General features: G+C 47.0%; 2 protein-coding genes and 1 long non-coding RNA gene across 4 annotated transcripts in view; 2 read left to right on the top strand and 1 right to left on the bottom strand.

Moving 5' to 3' along the window:
* Positions 1 to 7,624, top strand: part of SOS2 (SOS Ras/Rho guanine nucleotide exchange factor 2) — a 52,661-nt gene extending 45,037 nt beyond the window's left edge. For both annotated transcript variants that reach the window (XM_083514379.1, XM_083514378.1), the window contains exons 17-23: positions 123 to 240; positions 1,404 to 1,576; positions 2,555 to 2,671; positions 3,331 to 3,592; positions 4,332 to 4,376; positions 4,628 to 4,737; positions 5,745 to 7,624. In XM_083514379.1, coding sequence (XP_083370505.1) covers positions 123 to 240; positions 1,404 to 1,576; positions 2,555 to 2,671; positions 3,331 to 3,592; positions 4,332 to 4,376; positions 4,628 to 4,737; positions 5,745 to 6,239 — 1,320 coding nt within the window. In that variant the 3' untranslated portion in view covers positions 6,240 to 7,624. The remainder of the gene's footprint in view (positions 1 to 122; positions 241 to 1,403; positions 1,577 to 2,554; positions 2,672 to 3,330; positions 3,593 to 4,331; positions 4,377 to 4,627; positions 4,738 to 5,744) is intronic.
* Positions 6,822 to 8,833, bottom strand: LOC310712982. The gene is made up of 2 exons (XR_014529060.1): positions 8,493 to 8,833; positions 6,822 to 7,871 (listed from the first exon to the last, which is right to left on the bottom strand). It is a non-coding gene; the product is annotated as an uncharacterized lncRNA (long non-coding RNA).
* Positions 8,834 to 13,666: 4,833 nt separating this feature from the next.
* On the top strand, positions 13,667 to 20,679 carry VCPKMT (valosin containing protein lysine methyltransferase). The gene is made up of 6 exons (XM_083516082.1): positions 13,667 to 14,024; positions 16,066 to 16,176; positions 17,076 to 17,148; positions 17,237 to 17,356; positions 18,604 to 18,708; positions 20,284 to 20,679. Exons 1-6 carry the CDS (start codon positions 13,762 to 13,764, stop codon positions 20,296 to 20,298), a joined length of 687 nt encoding a protein of 228 aa, XP_083372208.1. The 5' UTR covers positions 13,667 to 13,761; the 3' UTR covers positions 20,299 to 20,679.
* Positions 20,680 to 21,063: the final 384 nt, after the last annotated feature.

Raw genomic sequence — 21,063 nt, 5'->3', positions numbered from 1 at the left:
AAAAAATGAAGATATTAAATGAAATAATGTATAGCACGATCACAGATTTCTGGCAAGTGTTAAATATATTGTAGTATTAAATATAGCAGTGTGTGGCTCTCTTTCTCTCCTTGTGAAATTAGGCACTGCAGGAGAGAAAAAAGAAAATTTTGGATGAAGCAGTAGAATTAAGTCAAGATCACTTTAAAAAATACCTTGCTAAACTCAAGTCAATCAACCCACCCTGTGTGCCTTTCTTTGGTAAGTTACAGCACAGAAGCGGAATTAAGGGGCAGTTTGCTGCATCTCTGTGTAGAAAGAGGTGATAAAACCATGGCACTGTTTTTTGTTTTTTAAAGAAGCTTTCTACATTATTAAACAAGCAAAAGTTTTATGTTACTTACTTCTTCTTTCATTCTGTCTCTCTGTACATTTTAACAGAAAAGTAATGAGTAGCTGTAGTAACTACTCTCAGACTACATATGTCTGGATCAAGAGGTAAAGGGGTAAAGTTTCTAGATACCCTAAATGATTTTGCCCTAGAACAGTATGTATATTATTTATATTTATATTATTTATATGCCACCCATCCGACTGGGTTGCCACTGTCACTCTTGGCGGTTCCCAACGAAATATTAAAAACACAATACAACAAAAGACCTAGTGCAAGATGTAAGTGTTGCCAAGCCATTTGGCAACAGTGACTACAGTATAGTGCTGGCAAATTACAACGAACATGGCCAATTCCCAAGAAAATCCAGCATGGTCACAATAGACTTCAAGAGAGGAAACCTTCCCGAAAGGCAGAGATTGGTACAAAGGAAGTTGAAAGTCAAGAGGGTGAAATCAGTCCAAAATGCTTGAGAGTTGTTTAAAAACAATATCAGAAATTCAGCTGGCATGTATACAACAGATAGGCACTACCAAGGCCAAAAGGCATAGATAACGAGAAAAGTCAGGGAAGCTAGAATGAGCTTTCCTTCCTTTACTTACAGTCTTAGGTAAAGGTAAAAGGACTCCTGACCATTAGGTCCAGTCGCGGACAACTCTGGGGTTGCAGCGCTCATCTCACTTTACTGGCCGAGGGAGCCGGCATACAGCTTCCGGGTCATGTGGCCAGCATGACTAAGCCGCTTCTGGCAAACCAGAGCAGCGCACGGAAATACCGTTTACTTTCCCACTGGAGTGGTACCTATTTATCTACTTGCACTTTGACGTGCTTTCGAACTGCTAGGTTGGCAGGAGCAGGGACTGAGCAACGGGGGCTCACCCCGTCGCGGGGATTCGAACCGCCGACCTTCTGATCGGCAAGTCTGTGGTTTAACCTACAGCGCCACCCGCGTCCCTACTTACAGTCTTAGTCATGAGCAAAAAAGATGGCATGAATGTGGAAAACTTAAAATCTTTTCCTGTTCCCCAATTAGGAATATACTTAACAAATATTCTGAAGACTGAGGAAGGGAATCCCGACTTCCTTAAAAGACAAGGGAAAGGATTAATCAACTTCAGCAAGAGGAGGAAAGTGGCTGAAATCACAGGAGAAATCCAGCAGTATCAAAACCAGCCATATTGCTTACGGGTCGAACCAGACATACGGGTAATGGGAGAGCATGGGTGGTCTTGGCTGTGTGCATGTGAAGGTGACAGAAAACTCTTTGGTGTTCTGCTGAGGCAGCAGCTGCAAATGTGAAGTAGAGGCTCACATTTAGCTGTGCATATCTCAGAGCATTTTTAAAAAGCAGAGACATCACCTTGGCAACAAAGGTCTGTATAGTTAAAGCCATGGTTTTCCCAGTAGTGATGTATGGAAGTGAGAGCTGGACCATAAAGAAGGCTGATCGCCGAAGAATTTATGCTCTTGAATTATGGTGCTGGAGGAGACTCTTGAGACTGCAAGAAGATCAAACATCTCCATTCTGAAGGAAATCAGCCCTGAGTGCTCACTGGAAGGACAAATCCTGAAGCTGAGACTCCAAGACTTTGGCCACCTCATGAGAAGAGAAGACACCCTGGAAAAGACCCTGGTGTTGGGAAAGATGGAGGGCACAAGGAGAAGGGGACGACAGAGGACGAGATGGTTGGACAGTGTTCTCGAAGCTACCAGCATGAGTTTGACCAAACTGCGGGAGGCAGTGGAAGACAGGAGTGCCTGGCGTGCTCTGGTCCAGGGGGCCACGAAGAGTCAGACACAACTAAACGACTAAACAACAACAACAACAGCAGTCTCAGAGCATCCATTTTCCAAGCTGTATTTGCTAAATGTGTCAGTTAAACGAGCCTAGTTCAGAACTGGGCACTGTTCCACTCTGGGCACCCTTTGCTAATCTGAAGTGAGCGTCATGTTCTGAAAATGATGTATGTTGCTCAAGACGGGGAAACAGCTAGGCTAGGTGTTCTCCAACTTCCTTCTCATGGCATTCTGTGAATTCAGTGCAGGGCATAAGGAGGGGTTGGCCTGTCGAACTGCTGCCTCAAACACAGCACCTTTTCCCTCAAAGACGGGTCTGGGCGCATCCAAGTTTGTAAATGGGAATTTTTATTCAGTTTGGTTGAAAACGTATTTTTGTCTTTCCAGAGGTTCTTTGAAAATCTGAACCCCATGGGAAGCTCCCCAGAGAAAGAATTTACAGACTACTTGTTCAACAAATCGCTGGAGATTGAGCCTCGAAACTGCAAGCAGCCCCCTAGATATGTAAGTCACTTGGGGTGTCTTCGATTCTGTTTAAAAGTGTGTACATACGATTTGCACTTTTTAAAAAAATGGGTGGAGTAGGAGCTTCCTTGTACGTAAAGATGCAGGTGGTTGCTTGTCTGAAGGGGGGGGGGAGGTGGCTGGACCTCAGTCCTATAAGGCCGGTGAGAGCAACCAGTCTACATTCTGGGGGGCTGCATGTGGTACCCCAATGCCTTCAGAAACTGTGTCTTCTTTCCTTCCCATCAAAATCCCTTCCTTCCAGTTTGTTTACTCCTTCTGTTTCTTGACTTTTAAAAGTGTTCCCCCCTCTTTCTATGTAGTTTCAGAACAACTGGGCGGTATTTTATTTGTTAAATATTAATTGATGGGCTCCCCCTCCCCGACATTTTGGCTTGGAGAAAATGCGTTTCGTTTTCCTATCACACTAACGTTGGAAGGAAATTATTTCTACTTGCTTTGCGTATTGGTCTACAGAATTGGTCTGTAGTTCGATGAAAAAGAAAAACCTTGTGTAGACTTACTTCAGAGTAACCCCGTAAAACCCAGTTCTTTCAGATAGCTGTTTCTTCGTCGCTAAACGTTTCCCACACTGGTTTGTTTCCTTGCAAGGCATATGTGGGAGGGAGGTCTCTGAAATGGCTTCTTTTTCACTCTAGCCCAGGAAAACAAACTACTCTCTGAAATCTCCTGGAATAAGGCCCAATGCCGGCAGGCACAGCTCCACGTCGGGCACATTGAGGGGCCACCCAACGCCTCTTGAAAAGGAGCCCTACAAGATCAGTTTCAGTAGAATCACAGAAGCCGAACACGAGTCTGCAGCGTCAGCACCAACCTCGCCAGTCATACCATCCACTCCGCCGGTGTCTGCATCCTCAGACCTCAGCGTGTTCCTAGACATGGATCTCAACAGCTCTTATGGTCTGTGTTCTAAGTAGCCTCCAGTGAATTAGTTACACTGATAAAATGGAGCCAAGTGAATTCTTTGTACCTCTTGGCTTGAAGACAGGCACGGGGGATGGGAATTGCTCTCCTCCTGTGAAATCTGATGGGTGACTTGGTGCATATTTTGAGCTCCTCCTTTCTGCCGGAGTCTTCTAAACCGTTGCAGCCTGTTTTAAAATTAGTAGCCCTGATTGTTTGTAATGTTGGTTTTATTGAGCTCAAATGGAGGAGGGGCAACAAGTAGGCTGACTGTGGTTTGGTGGGGTTGGGGTTCAACCAAACACCTGGCATCATCTCATTCATTAAAAATGTGTTGCTCTTAGGACTTCCCCCATCCTTTTTTGAACTTTGAAATTAGGGTAGGAGGTGACTTCCTGCAGTTTCTATAATGCTGATCGGAAACTTCAGACAATTTTGGGCCCAGAATATTCAAAGTCCTGTTCATAAATTAAGAAACAAATGGGTTTATCAAGCACTGGATGCATGTTCATCCTGCAAGAAATGAACCTGAAAGTTCTTTTTAGGTAGGTGTATGCTGGAGTAAATGGTCTAAAGAACCCATGGTGTCCTTTAAGCAAAGTTTGGGTAGCAGAAAATTATGTCCTTATTTGGCAGGAATTGTATGAGCAACCAGTACTCAGCCTTTCTCTTATTTTCTTAGCCGACTGGGGCAACGGGACACGCAAATGATCTCCTTTCCACCTTATCTTTACAGGTAGCAACAACAGCATATTTGCGCCTGTCTTTTTGCCGCAATCAAGTGAGTACTGCAGGATTCCCTTAAACAAATTTGTTAATTTCTATGGACTTTGACTGCCGGCAATAGAGAATATTTCTATGCTAGTTTCTTGTTTAAAAAACCAGCCAATCTCACAAATTTGCTGTACTTCTCTGTTAGAAATGTTGAAGTCATAGAGATTGGCTTCTGAATTTCTTGAAGACCTTGATGGTAAAGAGCAGCAAAAGTTAGACATGACACGCTCTCTTACTTCTCTCTCCTCCCTCATTCAGAGTCGTTCTTCAGCTCATGTGGGAGTTTGCATAAATTAAGTGAAGAGGCTCTGGTTCCTCCTCCTCTGCCTCCTCGCAAGAAGTTTGATCACGATTCTTTGAACTCCAAGGTATGTATGTAGCCAGACACACAAACTCAGAATGCAGTGTGCCAGCCGCTTCCATGCTGCAGCTGCGGGAATGTTCAGGGTGGCAATATTAATATTGTTTATTAATATCCTTCCTAACTTGCATTAGCAAGTTCCTTTACTTAGCAGAGTGCATTCCCCTTTACACAGCAGAAAACTAGTTGCAAAGTCGTGTGAGTTTCTTAAGACAATATGCAGTTCCAGCTGGCTTGTCCAGATTGAAATGTGTTCTAATATTTTCCTGGTAAGACCCCTTGAATCCCTCCTAAAAGAATAAAGATACTTCAGTCTTGTTCATAAGCAATAAAAAGAAAGTCTACTCACGATCAGGCAGAGCAGAGAGTGATCCCTGAAGGCAGGCTTAAGGCTTAAAGTTACAAGTGTATAAAAACAGGTTTACCCCATATGTGGGTTGACCTAATGACTGCAGTTAGCAGTCTGGGAAGTTCACAGGACGAAAGGAACATGGAAAAGAGGGAGAGTGGCAGCAGGCCTTGGCCTTTTACCAGGTCTGGAAAGATCACGCCCACCCACTAGTCACATGCAAGGAAGGATGCTCCAGGCCAGGAGGAACAGGAAGTTTCAACCGGCTGGACCAAACATCCCCTGCATGTCCACTCTAGCAAAACAAGGAATGTTGTACTTGACTGCTCCCAGTGGATTACATCCCACAGCAGCAGCCTTCTCAAAAGTAGCTGGACCTATTTGTGCTACTGGAGATTTTGAGATGTCCTTCTCCAGGGGACGAGCTCCTTTCATTTTGCACAATCAGGTTCGGCTAGGTGGCGTGTGCTTGCATGCCTGAGGAGCTGCTGTTCAGATTGGGGTGTGAGAATACAAAATTTGATTTTAAAAAGCAGATTTGTGGGGAAGATAGGGAGGTATGGGAAAAACTAGTGCAAGATCCCTGCTCTAAATATCCTTCTGCTTTCATGCTACTCTGGGAGCCTTGCTGCATTCTGGGTAACTTCTCTTCTCTCGTGTTCCAGGGCGGTTCCAGATCCGATGATGATCCTCCCGCTATCCCCCCCAGGCACCCACCTCCTCCAAAGATACAGCCCCGAGTCCCAGCTTACACTGGTCTGCTGCTAAGCCCTCCGCCGCCGCCTCCCAGAGACCCGCCTCCTCTTCCTGACACCCCTCCTCCAGTGCCCCTTCGCCCTCCAGAGCACTTTGTGAACTGTTCCTTCAATCTCCAGCCGCCCCCCGTGGGACGCTTTCACAGGGACCCCGACCGGCTGCGGGAAGCCAGCACCTGCCCGAACTCGCCCAACACTCCTCCGAGCACCCCGTCGCCTCGCGTGCTGCGGCGTTGCTGTGCGCTCAGCCCGAATCCCAACAGCCTGGCGGCCCCCCCTGTCCCGCCGCGCCACAACTCCAGCCCCCTGCTGCCCAAACTGCCACCAAAGACTTACAAGAGGGAGCTGTCCCACCCTCCTTTGCACAGACACTCTTTGCTCGAGAACGCGGAAACTCCTCAATGACCTTCACAGCAGTAGTCATGGACACTGGAATCGTAGCTGTAAAGTACCCGTTTTCTTTTAATTTATTCCAGCGAGGCAGTGGATTTGGAAAGTTAACGCTTGCACCCAGAGCGCTGCTGGTCGTTCTCAAGCATCGGAGCAGCAAGAACAACCTCCTGCCGCCCTCCGCCTTCATACCCACTTGCAACAGCGTTCTCCTCAGGGGATCAGTAGCACTGCCTTCTCCTCCTCCTCCTCCTCCTCAGTGCCGACCGTTTTGCCAGTACAAAGAATATAGATTTTTGCACTGTAAATGACACACTACACTACTTCTAAACTGACATCAGTTCATTGCACTGAGCCAAAAAAAAAAAATTATGGTTGCTAGTGGGATATTTTATTTCCAGACTGGAGCACGTGCAACCTTTTCTACATATGTATTTTTTAAAAAGACCTAGGTTCTCCCGAGCAAGGCTCACTGGGTTGCATTGAATTCTTTTCAGCGGGTCTTGCTTGGGAGACTGCCTAGTGGGTTGTATCTCCAAATGGTAGAATCCCCACCAAAGCATGAAGATGTATATCATGTTTCTGATATTTCTTTAAAAAACAACAACAGCTCTTCAGCTACCTGCCTTTCAGAAAATATCTATAAATATAAATTTTAAGAGGTTTGTGAATGACCATTACTACTGTTCTCAAACATTAGTGGATAACATGTCTTATTTTCCATGGATTTTGCTGCTGAAGACTTAGAAGGGATAGGCAACTGAAGAAGAGTAGAGCATGCACTACAATTGTTCTGCTTAACATGAGCAGAGCAGGGCGGCCTCATCCAGTTTAGCAGATAGTATTTAGCATGTGTCAGGTCGTGCCTTTTTTTTGTTCAGGCAAGTGGAGATGTCTTAAGCTAAAAAAGTTGCCTGCTGTTTCGGCGAACAAAGCTATTACGCCATATTATGTACAGTTGTTTATAGTGTATATTTACAGATTGATAACCTGTATACATTTCTGTGATCTGAGGCCTATTCTGCAGTCTGTTACTCCAGTACACTGTCGTAAGCATTTTCCTGCATACGAGGGAAAAAGTTTTTGCCTTCCAGACTCAAAGCAACTTCAGCTAGGTTTTCGCTTTCGTTTCATTATGAGGTCCCCCTTGGAAAATGTGGTGTTTAAACCAGCAAATACCGAAGTTCTTTATCCGGACCTTTTTTGCAACTTAAAAAAACAAGGGAGACCTTCATTTGCCCAGCAGAGCTCTGCATTCTTGAGCTGCAGCTGGCAAGCTGAGTCTGGTCCAAGTACTGTAGAAACCAGAAGCCTTTTCTTGACTGGTCTGTGGCCTTTTACTGTGCTTTGTATCAGAGTTCTTAACCAGATTAATAAATCAATTTGGTCTTAATTTTTAAGAGAGTCTGAGCAAGTTACGTTTTCCTTGCAAAGATTGTCAGGCGGGTTACGGATGACAAACAGAACCTTTCTTGCTTATTTGGACCAGAGATGGCTCAGTATGTTTTAGTGTTGGAAGCCTGAAATCTACATGGGTGCCCATTTGGAGGTAAAAATTATTAACCAGTTGCTGCCCAGTAAAATTGTACTGTATCTCCTGCTTGAGGTGGAATCCCTGACCTGGACTTCCTGGGCTGGTACAGAAACCTAAAAGAAGAAAAAAAGAGAGTTACATTATCAATTTTGGGGAAATAGTTCTGAACGAGGAGGAGGAGGAAGAGCACCTTGTTCCTAATTAGACCAGCCAAAGAGACAAAGTCTTAAGTAGATAAATTATTATGGGAACACTTGGGAAGCAAATACACTTGGGAAGCCTCGCCTTTCGTATAATTTCTCAGTATGTAATTGTTTAGCATTCTGGGTCTTATGAAAAGGCTCCACGGTGCTTCTTCTGACAAATCATTATTATACTGTCTCACTGGTATACATGGGTAGTAAAAGAGTTATTCAGTCCGTACAGATAAGAGCTTGCAGTTTAAAATCAACCATGGGCAAAACAGCAAGAGCAGGAGAGCACAAGGAAGTACCGTATTTTTTGCTCTATAAGACTCACTTTTTCCCTCCTAAAAAGTACGGGGAAATGTGTGTGCATCTTATGGAGCGAATGCAGGCTGCACAGCTATCCCAGAAGCCAGAACAGCAAAAGGGATCGCTGCTTTCACTGCGCAGCGATCCCTCTTGCTGTTCTGGCTTCTGAGATTCAGAATTTTTTTTCTTGTTTTCCTCCTCCAAAAACTAGGTGCGTCTTGTGGTACCTACGGTACCTACTTTTTGTGCCGTTGGAAGATCTTGGGTTCAGTAGCTTGGCATCTTGTATCAGGTGGAAAGGTTTCTACCCACACCCTGCAAAAGGTAGGCAAATAGCTTGACCTGGTTTGAGGCAGATTCCTCTGTCCAAGAATGCAGTCAGCTGCATTGTGCATAATTTAAGCTTTGTTAGAAGGGTTAACAACCCCTCTGCAGTGCCACAAATCCAACTCAATGGTGTAATGTTGGAAAGTGTCAATCACTTCTACCTGGGCAGTTATCTTTCCACGAGGGCCGACATTGATGCCGAAATCCAGCATCGCCTGAGCTCTGCGAGTGCAGCTTTCTCCCAATTGAAGTGCAGAGTGAGGACCAGGACATGTGCAGGGAAACCAAAATGCTTGTTTACAAAGTATTGTACTGCCAACCTTACTGATGCTTGTGAAACTTGGACCACTTATAAACGCCATCTCCAGCTCTTCGAAAGATTCCATCAATGGCGTCTCCAAAAAAATTTACACATCACTTGGGAAACGAGGTGAATTAATGCCAGTATACTGGAAGAAGCAAGGATCACCCGTGTTGAAGCATTGGTTCTTCAACATCAACTTCGTTGGACTGGTCATATTGTGCGGATACCTGATTATCATTTTCCAAAGCAACTACTCTATTCCAAACTTAAAAATGGAAAACGTAATGCTGGTGGTCAACAAAAGAGTTTTAAAGACACTCTCTAGGCAAATCTAAAAAAATGTACAGTGGTACCTCTAGATGCGAACGGGATCCGTTCCGGAGCCCCGTTCGCATCTAGAAGCAAACATAACCAGTGTCCACATGTGTCAGAGCTGCTTGAAGATCCTAGCTCACAGAGGATCACGCTAGCCAGCGATCATTAAGTAAAAGTCTTTATTGAATTACAGTTTCCATTCTCACGCTGCTGCGCGCAACTCTACGTCTAGTAGCTAGATCGGCGAAGCTCCGTCTGAGTCTCCGCCCCGTGTGCACCAACTTAATATCCTAGCCTTGCTCCACCTTTTCCGCCTGACTGTCCTCCTCTGGGTCCCTCTACCCCCCGGGGCTTCTTCCTTCCGGGATTCTTCTGACGCTGACCCGGACCCTCCTGCCTCCTTGCGCCGGGCTTTAGGACCTGGTTCCCTTTCGGGGCTGCTTACTGCGCCGCCTTCCTCTGCATTTGAACTTGGCGCGCGCGCCCAACCTTCCACTTTCCTCTTAACCGTTTCTTCGCTCCCCGATGGAGGTGTGGCCACTCCTGACTCATGCCCTCCCTCCTGTGGTGAGCTGCCAGCGCTTCCCCCCTGGCTCCTTTCCTCTTCCCTGCTTCCTGGCGGTGACGCTGGTCCCGATTTCCAGCTGCTCCCCCCTGAGTCCCCTCTGGCTCTATCTTCCTGGGGTGCCCCCCTAGACTCCCCCCTTGCCCTGGCCACTGGTGCTCCTTTCTGTGAATCCTCTGATTCACTGGAAAGACTAGGAGATCTCGGGTCGTCGTCATCACTCATCTTTTCTTCTGCCTCCTCCCCTTCGCTCTCTGTTTCCTCCCTTGCCCGTGCCTCTGCTCCTAAACCCCTGACAACATGGTTCACGTTTTGGCGCTTCTGCGCATGACGTCATTTTGAGCGTCTGTGCATGCGCAAGCGGTGGAACCCGGAAGTAACGTGCTCCGTACTTCCGGGTTGCCATGGAGCGCAACTCGAACGTGCTCATCCCGAAGCACATTCAACAAGAGGTATGACTAGTATAAACACCAACAACTGGGAAACACTGGCCTGCGAGTGTTCCAGTTGGAGAACAGCCTTTACCTAAGGTGTCAAGGGCTTTGAAGACCCTCAAACTCAGGATGCGAGGGAGAAATGTGCTAAGAGGAAGGCACGCTTGCAAATCCACACCGTGATCAACTCCTGCCCAGAAACCAATGTCCCCACTGTGGAAGGACGTGTGGATCCAGAATTGACCTCCACAGTCACTTATAGACCCACTGTTAAGACCATGTTCATGGAAGATCATCTTACTCAGCTGCAAGTGATCGCCAAAGAAGAATTTTGTTGTTGTTTAGTCGTTTAGTCGTGTCCGACTCTTTGTGACCCCCTGGACCAGAGCACGCCAGGCACTTCTGTCTTCCACTGCCTCCCGCAGTTTAGTCAAACTCATGCTGGTAGCTTCAGTGTCTATTATTTACACCCTGCCCATCTGGCTGGGCTTCCCCAACTACTATGGGGCTAATGTGGGAAAGCTGGCTCTCAAAGTGTGGCTGGGAGGAAGGGAGAGCGAGTTAGCATCATGTTCTGCATTCAGGGATGCAGCTCTGCACGTAGCTTGAATTCCACACAGCAAATATTTTGTGGAATAGGCCTCTCTAAAGATCTGGGTAATGTGCGCAACAGTTTGAAATCTTCAACTGCCACCAACTTGTGAAGAGGGCATCACGATTCCTGGTGAGATGTCCATGCCATCTTGTATTTTTATCCTGTGAACTGCCCTGAGATCTTGTGACGAAGGGCGGTAGATAATAATAATAATAATAATAATAATAATAATAATAATAATAATAATAATAATAATGCTGCCAGATGTCAATGGGCTTGGTAGTCCACAGGTTCACTTTCCTGATGTCCATTGCCTGTTCCCTCTCTTCCTACTTTGCTGGCTGATGTCAAACTGCAGTACAGTGGTGCCTGGCAAGACTAAATTAATTCGTTCCGCAAGTTTTTTTCTTCTTGCGAGTTTTTCGTCTTGTGAAGCACGGTTTCCCATAGGAATGCATTGAAAATCAATCAATGCGTTCCTATGGAGACCGCCTTCAGACCAGTTCCGGGGACAGTCTGTCCCCCGACCTCTTCTGAAGGCTGGGGGGGGGACAAGGGCTTTTCTTCCCACCGCCAGCCTTCAGAAGGCTGTTCTGAAGGCTGGCGGTGGGAAGAAAAGCCCTTCTCCCCACCTCCCGTCCCGCAAGCTCCGGGGACAGGAGGGCTTTGCTGCCGACCGCCAGCATTTTAAGATCGCCCGGGACAGCGGAGAAGTCTCCGCTGTCCCGGGAAGGCAGGCGGGGGGGAGCAAAGACTTTTGCCCCCCGCCGGCCTTCAGAAGAGGTCCAGGACCTCTTCTGAAGGCCGGTGGGGGGCAAAAGTCTTTGCTCCCAACAGCCAGCATTTTAAAACAGGTCCCCGGAGATTTCCCTATGGGCTTTCTTCTTGCGAAGCAAGCCCATAGGGAAATTCGTCTTGCGGAACGACTCAAAAACGGAAAACTCTTTCGTCTTGCGAGTTTTTCGTTTTGCGAGGCGTTCGTCTTGCGAGCCACCACTGTACTGAGAAGGAGGAATGGCCAAGGGAGCTTCCTTGATTTTCAGGTTGCTGATTCGAAAGGTTGCATTTCAGGGCCTTTGTTTTCCCGTGGGGCTGGTGCTCCTTGTGCACGCAGGTTTTTCACAGATTCCACAACATGGTTGGCATCAAACTGCCACATACCCCACCCAAGCAGGATTTACTCCTCCCAAGAAAAATGCAGTGAATTATTTGTAAAGCCTGCTGGCAGTTACCAGTCTGCCATTTCTCAATAAGCTTTGCTATTAATCTGCCTCCTGGCCGGAGGGCTATAAATCACTGTAAGGAAGCAAAAAAGTGGGAAGGAGAAAATCTTGGAGGATGGACAGCGGAGTGAGCTACGAGTCCCAACTGAGGTTTCTGCTGGCGTCTTTTTATATTATCATTAATGTTTATTACATTTCTATCTTGCCCTTCTTCCCCAAACAGCAAATCACCAATAACAACAAAAATAATAATGACATTGGTTGTTAATGAGTTGTGTTGATTTATGTTTTATCACTGAGACTGCCGGTAGCTTTTTGGGCCCCAAAGTGGTGGCATGCTTATTTATTTAATAAGGTGAATGAAAAACCTCTGTGTGGTTTACAATTTTTTTTTTAACAAAATTACCGGTAAAAGCAATAGTTTGGTTTCCCAACTTTTTTTTTACTGCAACTCCCATCATCCCTCACTAGCAGGACAGGTAATCAGGGATGATGGGAATTGTAGTCCAAAAAAACAGGAGATTCCCCAATTTGGGAAATCCTGGCAAGCCTTTTGAAAGGTGGTTAAAATAGGGATGGGCTAAAAACAGATTAAGGGACGCGGGTGGCACTCTGGGTTAAACCACAGAGCCTAGGACTTGCCGATCAGAAGGTCGGTGGTTCGAATCAGCTCCCTTTGCTCGGTCCCTGCTCCTGCCAACCTAGCAGTTCGAAAGCACACCAAAAAGTGCAAGTAGATAAATAGGTACCACTCCGGCGGGAAGGTAAACGGCATTTCCATGCGCTGCTCTGGTTCGCCAGAAGTGGCTTAGTCCTGCTGGCCACATGACCCAGAAGCTGTCTGCGGACAAACGCCGGCTCCCTTGGCCAATAAAGCAAGATGCATGCCGCAACCGCAGAATCGGTCACGACTGGACCTAATGGTCAGGGGTCCCTTTACCTTTAAAAACAGATTAAGAGCCGCCCCAGCTTCCTTACCAAAAGTGCTTTTAGCAGGCGCCGAAAGGAGCACAGCAAAGGGACCTCCCCAGGGCCAGATTTGATGAGACCCTCAGCTACTGACGGTAATGGGGCCCTTTCTATGTCTAGCAGTCCTTTGTCAACAACAAATTGTCGCTGTTTTTTGTGTTGAATATATGCTATATGGTAATTTATGGTCCTAATAGCCATTTGCACATAACAGTCCATGCAGAGTGGGAAAACTTTTTATGCACCCTATATATAGAAAGGAGCAAACCAGTGATATTTTAGGGAGCAGGCTAGCAGGCAGAGCCCATGACTTACACCATAGGAGCCCACACAACACAAAACACTGTTGCTGTAGGCAGGTTTTATTTTATATGTTTTTTTATCTTATATTTTGGAAATGTGCATCCAGTCCCCCCCCCCTTTAAGTTGTTTTTGGGGCTCCCAAGAGAGTGGGGTCCTAAGCTATAGGTTATGCGTATATCCGGCACTGCCTCCCTGAGATCATGAGGCAGGGAGTTCCAAAGTGTACTGTTACATAAAGTGAATAATAAGCAGCAGTGGCTCCGCTTTGGAGGCGGCTTTCCCTTGCGTGCCTGTGATCATGAGGCAGGGAGTTCCAAAGTGTACTGTTTATACATAAAGTGAACAATAAGCAGCCGCGGCTCCGCTTCCCTTCGAGGCGGCTTTGTGTCTGTGAGGGGAGAGCTGCCTCCTCCTCCTCCCTCCGCCGCCGCCGCTCTCGCTCTTCCTCCTCCCCGCTCTCCCGCGGCCTGGGCCATGGCGTCTCCGGCCTGCCCTTCTCCGGGCTTGGAGCGCGCCCTGGCCCGGCGGGACGGCTCGGCGGGGCTCCGCCTGGGGCAGCGCTGGGCGGGCGGCACGGGCTGCGTGGTGTGGGACGCGGCGCTGGTGCTGGCGCGCTTCCTCGAGAAGGCGGCCGAGGAGGAGGAGGAGGAGGAAGCCGGGCTCCCTCTCCGCCGCAAGGCCGCGCTCGAGCTGGGCGCCGGCACCGGCCTCGTGGGCCTCATGGCCGCCAGCCTCGGGTACGTCGTCCTCGCCGCCACGGCTGGGCAGCTGGGAGGCGGGCGGGCAAGGAGAGCGGCCGGGCCTCGCCTCAGCGGCGCCGTGGGGCCGACACGGACTGGCAGCAGCGCCACACTCCAACCTTGAATGAGAACAACCCCAGCGCTACCTGGAGGCGCTGGTGCCTTCTTGGGATTGAGCAGGGGACCTTAATAATAATAATAATAATAATAATAATAATAATAATAATAATAATAATAATAATAATAATAATAATAATAATAGAGGTGGTCTTCCCACTGAGCTATAGCTCTTCCCTTAAAATTAACAGTAAGATTCCAGTCCTCAAGCCCATCTAATTGGCCCAGTATTGCCCACACTGACTGGCATCAGCGGCAGCCTCCAGCCTTTAATAATAACAATAATAATCCCAGCGCTACCTGGAGACGCCGATGCTTTCTTGGGATTGAGCATGAGACCTTCTGAATAATAATAATACAGGTGCCCTTCCCACCGACCTATAGCTCTTCCCTTAAAATTAACAGTAAGATTCCAGTCCTCAGGCCCATCTAGTTGGTCCATCTAGTTCAGTATTGCCCACACTGACGGGCAGCAGCAGCACCCTGGAGCCTTCAATAATAACAGTAATAACCCCAGCGCTACCTGAGTTTAACCCTGCGCTGTGGGTTAAACCACAGAGCCTAGGACTTGCCGATCACAAGGTCGGCGGTTCGAATCCCCATGACGGGGTGAGCTCCCGTTGCTCGGTCCCTGCTCCTGCCAACCTAGCATTTCGAAAGCACCTCAAAGTGCAAGTAGATAAATAGGTACCACTCCGGCGGGAAGGTAAACGGCGTTTCCATGCACTGCTCTGTTTCACCAGAAGCGGCTTAGTCATGCTGGCCACATGACCCGGAAGCTGTACGCTGGATCCCTCGGCCAATAAAGTGAGATGAGCGCCGCAACCCCAGAGTCGGTCACGACTGGATCTAATGGTCAGGGGTCCCTTTACCTTTATATGGATACTCCTACAGAGACAGGATATTCCATCCGTCGGGGATTCTTTAGCTGAGATCCCTGCAGGGCAGGGGGTTGGGTTGCATGACCCAAGAGGTTCCTTCCAACTCCACAGTTGATTCTATGTACAGTGGTGCCCCGCAAGACGAATGCCTCGCAAGACGGAAAACTCACTAGACGAAAGGGTTTTCCGTTTTGGAGGTGCTTCGCAAAACGAATCTCCTATGGGCTTGCATGGGCTTGCTTCGCAAGACGAAAATGCCTTGCGAGTTCCTGCTGGGTTTTTTTTGTCCTTTCCCCCCTTTTTCTAAGCCGCTTATCAGCTGATCCGATCAGCAGATAAGCCGCTAAAAGCCGCTAATAGCGTTAATCTGCTAATCCGACAATGGGCTTGCTTAGCAAGACGAAAAAACCGCTAGACGAACGGATTCTTTTCGTCTTGCGAGGCACCACTGTACCACCTTTTGTCAACAGGCCACAGGGAAGTTTACAACATCATAAACTACTAGAATATTATAAGAAAAGACGGCCTTATCCTCCATGAATTTGTCCAAAGTCTTTTTAAGGCCAGCACTCCCATCTTGTGGTCCTGCACCTAGAGCTAAAGGGATTGAGTCCAGGCTCCCCCCCCAAACCCCCACCCCCACAATTGTACTGGTATCGTACAAATTTAATGTTTACTACTGGAGACTGAAATAGTGTTCCAACATGCCGATGGGTTTTGCAGCATTGTTATTAATCATTGCCACTTTTTATTTTCATTTATATCCCTTTTTATGCAGGATTTATTTAACCAGGTTATTTTGGTGTGTGCCCTAATTGTTCATGCCTGATTCATTCCCACCAGAACTGAATCTGTTTTGGCTCATGAGTTTTAAGCATAGTCGCTTTGGCAGGAACTTAGTTGCAAACAGGACTTTTTCTAAGCTGAATGAGGGAGGCTTAAAAACCTGTGCATTGTGTGGTTTCTTGCATATTGTGTGTGTGAGAGAGAGAGAATGAGACAGGCAACTAATATAGCCCCCCCCCCCACCTCTTTTGTAGTGCAAACGTTACAGTTACTGATCTCGATGAAGTTCAGGATTTGCTGAAAATGAACATTGAGAATAATCGGCATCTTATCACAGGTTCCATTCAAGCCAAGGTACTGAAATGGTTCGTATGAACTTCTTGTTCTGTAGTTTAAAATTTCCTCAAGAAACTGCAAACCAATTTTAGGGAGTGGAAGTCAACTTTAACCAGAGAGTGACTCTTAGGTCGGGCCGTGATCTGTAGCATGAAGTCACAGATAATCATATGAACATGAGCTTGCTTCCAACTTCCTTCAGCCGTTCCCTACTTTGCTTTGAACTGACTTAGCATTTTATTTACAGATAGGTAGCCGTGTTGGTCTGCCATAGTCAAAACAAAAAAATTCCTTCCAGTAGCACCTTAAAGACCAACTAAGTTAGTTCTTGGTATGAGCTTTCGTGTGCAAGCACACTTCTTCAGACACTTCTTCAGATGTATCTGAAGAAGTGTGCATGCACACGAAAGCTCATACCAAGAACTAACTTAGTTGGTCTTTAAGGTGCTACTGGAAGGAATTTTTTTGTTTTAGCATTTTATGTATATTTGAAGCTTAGAAGGTTTTGCATGGGGGTGGCTAAGCGTTGAACTAAACTGGTAGGTGAGCAGAGGTAGATCTACCAGGCCCTGAATCATTCTGCCCCCTGCTGCCCTCCTTATACCTTGGACTACATCTCCCATCAGCCCCAGCCAGCAAGTGGTCCAAAGTTTTAGTCTTAGTTAACAGAATTGTAGAAGGGACCGCGAAGGTCATCTGGCCCAACCCCTCCTCAGCGTCACCATGTTGGTGAAGATTGGCCTGGCTTGTGCTCTTGGGGTTGCCCAGAAGACTCTGCCACACACACCTGCATAACTTGTAGATAGACTTGTACTTTTTTATGCATTTAATCATAAAGCTGCTTTGGGAGCCGCTGTCGACGGAAAACCAGGGCACAAATAAAACCAAATGTTCTTTTCTGCATTGCATCCACCTTCTTCTTGTTTAGGGGTGAAGAAGTATCCGACTTCCTTCCGTCACCTGATTACATCCTGATGGCAGACTGCATCTACTACGAAGAGGTAAATCACATTTTTTCTTGTAGATTCGCCTTTTAGCTGCAAGTGTGGAATGAAGTTAAGTGGCAAGTGCTTTCTGCTTTACGGACAGTCACTGGAGCCGTTGCTCAAGACTCTGAAGGACCTGGCAGGCCCTGAAACGACCATCCTTTGCTGCTATGAAGAAAGGACTATGGGGAAGAACCCAGAAGTGGAGAGAAAATACTTTGAGGTGAGTTGTCTGCCAGTGCAGAATGTCTCGGGGGAGCCCTTGTTCCTGTGGAGAAAAGCCTGGAAGTATCCCAAGGCGCTTTCTAGAACGGGATATAAAAATCAAACAGAAACCCGCCAGTGTCATAGAATCATAGAATTGTAAAATTGGAAGGGACCCCAAGGGTCTTCTAGACTAACCCCAAGTCTTACTGCTTTTTAAAAAAACAAAAATATGTGCTGTGACACACATTGAATGACCACCTCGCCTCCAAAAGGATATTGTAGATCTGGAGAAGTTCAGGAAAGGGCAACCGAAATGATCAAGGAGATGGAGAATCTCACAACATTTGAGACTCTTTAGTTTAGAGAACACGATAGACCTCTACCATGGAGCGTCTCCACTCCCATTGTTCAGCCTGGACACTGAGGTCCAGCTCTGAGGGCCTTTTGGCAGTTCCCTCCCTGCGAGAAGTGTAGTTACAGGGAACCAGGCAGAGGGCCTTCTCGGTAGTGGCACCTACCCTGTGGAACACCCTCCCACCAGATGTCAGGGAAATTAGCCACTATCTTGACTTTTAGAAGACATCTGAAGGCAGCCCTGTTTAGGGAAGCTTTTAATGTTTTATTGTGATTAATGTTTCTAATTTGTTGGAAGCCGCCCAGGGTGGCAAGGCCAGCCCAATCAGATGGGTTGTATATAACTATTAAATTATTATTGTATTACTATCTATGAAATTACACATGGTCTGAAGAATGTGGTACGGATAGTTTTTCTGTGTCTTAGATAGTACTCGAATCGGGGGTCATCCAGTGGAAGTGAATGGTGGGAGAGTCAGGACAGGCACAGGACATAGTTAAACTACAAAATGACTGCTGGATATTGTGATGGCACCGAATTAGATTGCTTTAGAAGGGGATCAGGCATGGAGAAGGAAGCTAGCAATGGCTGCAAACGTCCTCCAGAATCAGAGGCAGCGTGCTGGGGAACAGCTGTGGCTGAGGCCTGTGGCGCTCCTACCCTGGTTGTGGGCTTCCCATAAGCATCTGATTTGCCCCTTTGAGAAGCAGGGTGTGGGGCCAGGTGTGCCTTCGATGCAGCAGCAGGGCTCTCCTTCGGTTCCCAGGAGTCTGCGTGGAAGATTTCTGTGCTGTGCTTCTGAGGTTATGGTTACATAAGTGGTGCAGTTTCTCCGGGAGGCTCAGATCTGAATGAGGCCAAGGACACGTAGCTGCACTCTTTTATTCTTGCGCAATTTTAAATTGCAGCTTCTTCAGAGGGACTTTGATCTGGAGAAGGTTCCCTTGGAGAAGCACGACGAGGAGTATCGGAGCGAGGACATTCATATCTTCATCATCAGAAAGAAGAAAACGGTAGGTGGTCACTGGAAAGGCACCAGAGATGGAGCAGCTTATGCTCCAGAAAAACCTTCCATTTTTTGGAGCCATAGCAATATAAGGTTGCTGTTCTTGTGGTTGAATGTTCAAATCCTGCCTAGATGATGGTTTTGAGTGGAAGCCCACCCAAATCTCATTTCTGTGTTTCCTCCTCCTCCCTGCAGCCCTGTAAAGGATAATCATTGGCTCAGCACGGGTGTCATTCTGTCTCCCTCCAAATCACAGGTTCCCAAACTTATTTGGCCTACTGCCTCCTTTTCAGAAAAAAAATACCCAGTGCCCCCCTGCCATTGGCCAAATAGGCAGGTAAGCTGTGATCCACTTCCCAGGCCTGGTTGAAGCCAAAAAGGGTTCCCCCAGGCTCGGGAAAACCCCTCGGCTCCAGCAGGGCCACCACATCCAGGGGAGCATTGTTGCTGTCCCACAACGGTGCACGACGTGGCAGTAAGCCTCATTACACAACAGATGAAACATGCACTAATGGTTTTTCAAAATTATCTTCTTTATGCTTCCACTACCCTCTTATTTTTATTCAACGCCCCCCAATTGCACCCAAAGCTACTCCCGCCCTCCTGGATCGTTCCTGCGCTCCCCCCGGGGGGGCATTATCACCCACTTTGACAAAACACTGCTCCAAATCATAGCATGCAAGATGGGAATCAGGCTTAGGACTGCAAACACCCTTCCTCGCCTCCCTCCCTACTCAGATGCAAACCCCCTTTCCCATATGTGCCCTTATCATAACCATGGTTATACTAACCAAATTATTTTATAACTATGCTTTGTTAACTCACTTCAAACCATGGTTTCAGGCTACGGTTTCTGAGGGAGCCCTGGTTAGCGCTGGTGCGGATGCAGTGTTACAAACTGAGATATGAATTCTAGGAGCTAAATGCCACCTTGAACCTAGGTTATGGGCACCGCAGCGGAATGTCTAGGTGTGCTTTTTTTTAAATAACAAGACTACAAAGCTGAAAATGAATGCACTGCAGCTAAAATCTTACGTTCCTTTTTCACATGGTCTAGTCCTTCCCGTGCCCACCCCCCTAATATTCTTATGAGGGTCCCTTCTCCAGTCTTAAGAGAGCGGCTGGAAGTGCGGAGGTAGAAAAAGGTCCTCCTTTCCTTCATTCTGCAGTTTTAATCTGAAATCTTAGGCTCAGTACTGCGCTCAGAGCTCAGAAGCTGCTCGCATTGATGAAATCCCCTGTCGCAAAATGTGTCTAGAACAATGGGAGTTTCGAACACTGTGTGGATGTAACAAAGATAGCTTAGGCCCAGGAGAACCAGTGTGGTGCTTCTAGGTGTCGTTAGACCATGGCTCCTCTCTGCCTCCACAAGTATCTTCTTGGATGATGAGACTTTCACAGGCCAACAGCAACTGGAAGATGCCACATGAGCTATCCCTGGCTTATGCTGACAAGCAGGGATTTGTGTTAGAGAGAGAGGCTGGAAGCCTCTTTATAAACAAGAGTTTGTAGGGAGCCGATGAGAAGAAACTAGCAAAATAGTTTGCGCCAAGGTAGTTAGTGGTTTCTTGATGTTTTTCAGATTTTTCCATCATGATGGCTTCTTTAATGACGCTTTGTGAACTGGGAAGGATAGAGCCAAGAGCTCTTCACAGAGACTTTGCAGAGCATCTATGGCAAAAGTGGATCATCGAGCCATCTCCTACTAAGATGAGACATGCAGTCTGTTTTCTTGAAAGAGCTGCAGACTCAAGGCTCCGGCTTACCTTTCGACAAGGGCGCTGGCTGCAGAAGAAGAAAAACGAAGGCTTGTGACGCCAGCGAACAGAAATGGGTAACTCTGAGTCACACGGGTGGCTGAGTGTTTTGTACACATTTTCCAGCTACTTCTGAGTAACAATCTGCCTTGCTAGTTACAGTTTCCGAGAAATTTTGTTATGTAAGTAGTGTGATTTATTAAACTCTTCTTCCTAATGCATTCTTGAATAGGCATGTCTCCCCGACCACACCTTGTCTGAGTTCCTTGAGCCCACAATACAATTTGGGATGTTCCTGGTGACACAGATGTAAAACATATTGGAGGGGAAATAAAAAATCCCTTCCAGTAGCACCTTAAAGACCAACTAAGTTAGTTCTTGGTATGAGCTTTCGTGTGCATGCACACTTCTTCAGATATCTGAAGAAGTGTGCATGCACACGAAAGCTCATACCAAGAACTAACTTAGTTGGTCTTTAAGGTGCTACTGGAAGGAATTTTTTATTTTGACTATGGCAGACCAACACGGCTACCTATCTGTATATTGGAGGGGAATAGACACACAGACCCTACACCTGCATGAAGCTTTCAGAACAAGGAAAGAAA

Source organism: Podarcis liolepis (genome assembly GCF_965112155.1).
Source record: "Podarcis liolepis genome assembly, chromosome: 1".
Lineage (NCBI taxonomy): Eukaryota > Metazoa > Chordata > Lepidosauria > Squamata > Lacertidae > Podarcis > Podarcis liolepis.
The sequence above is the reverse complement of the archived record's forward strand: the minus strand, read 5'-3'. Positions and strand labels throughout refer to the sequence as shown.

Coding starts and splice junctions, on each gene's coding strand:
- VCPKMT (XM_083516082.1), top strand. CDS start 13,762: ATGGCGTCTCCGGCCTGCCCTTCTCCGGGCTTGGAGCGCGCCCTGGCC. Junction 16,177..17,075: donor CAAGCCAAGGTACTGAAATG/GTTCGTATGAAC, acceptor CTTCTTGTTTAG/GGGTGAAGAAGTATCCGACT. Junction 17,357..18,603: donor TGGAGAGAAAATACTTTGAG/GTGAGTTGTCTG, acceptor TTTAAATTGCAG/CTTCTTCAGAGGGACTTTGA.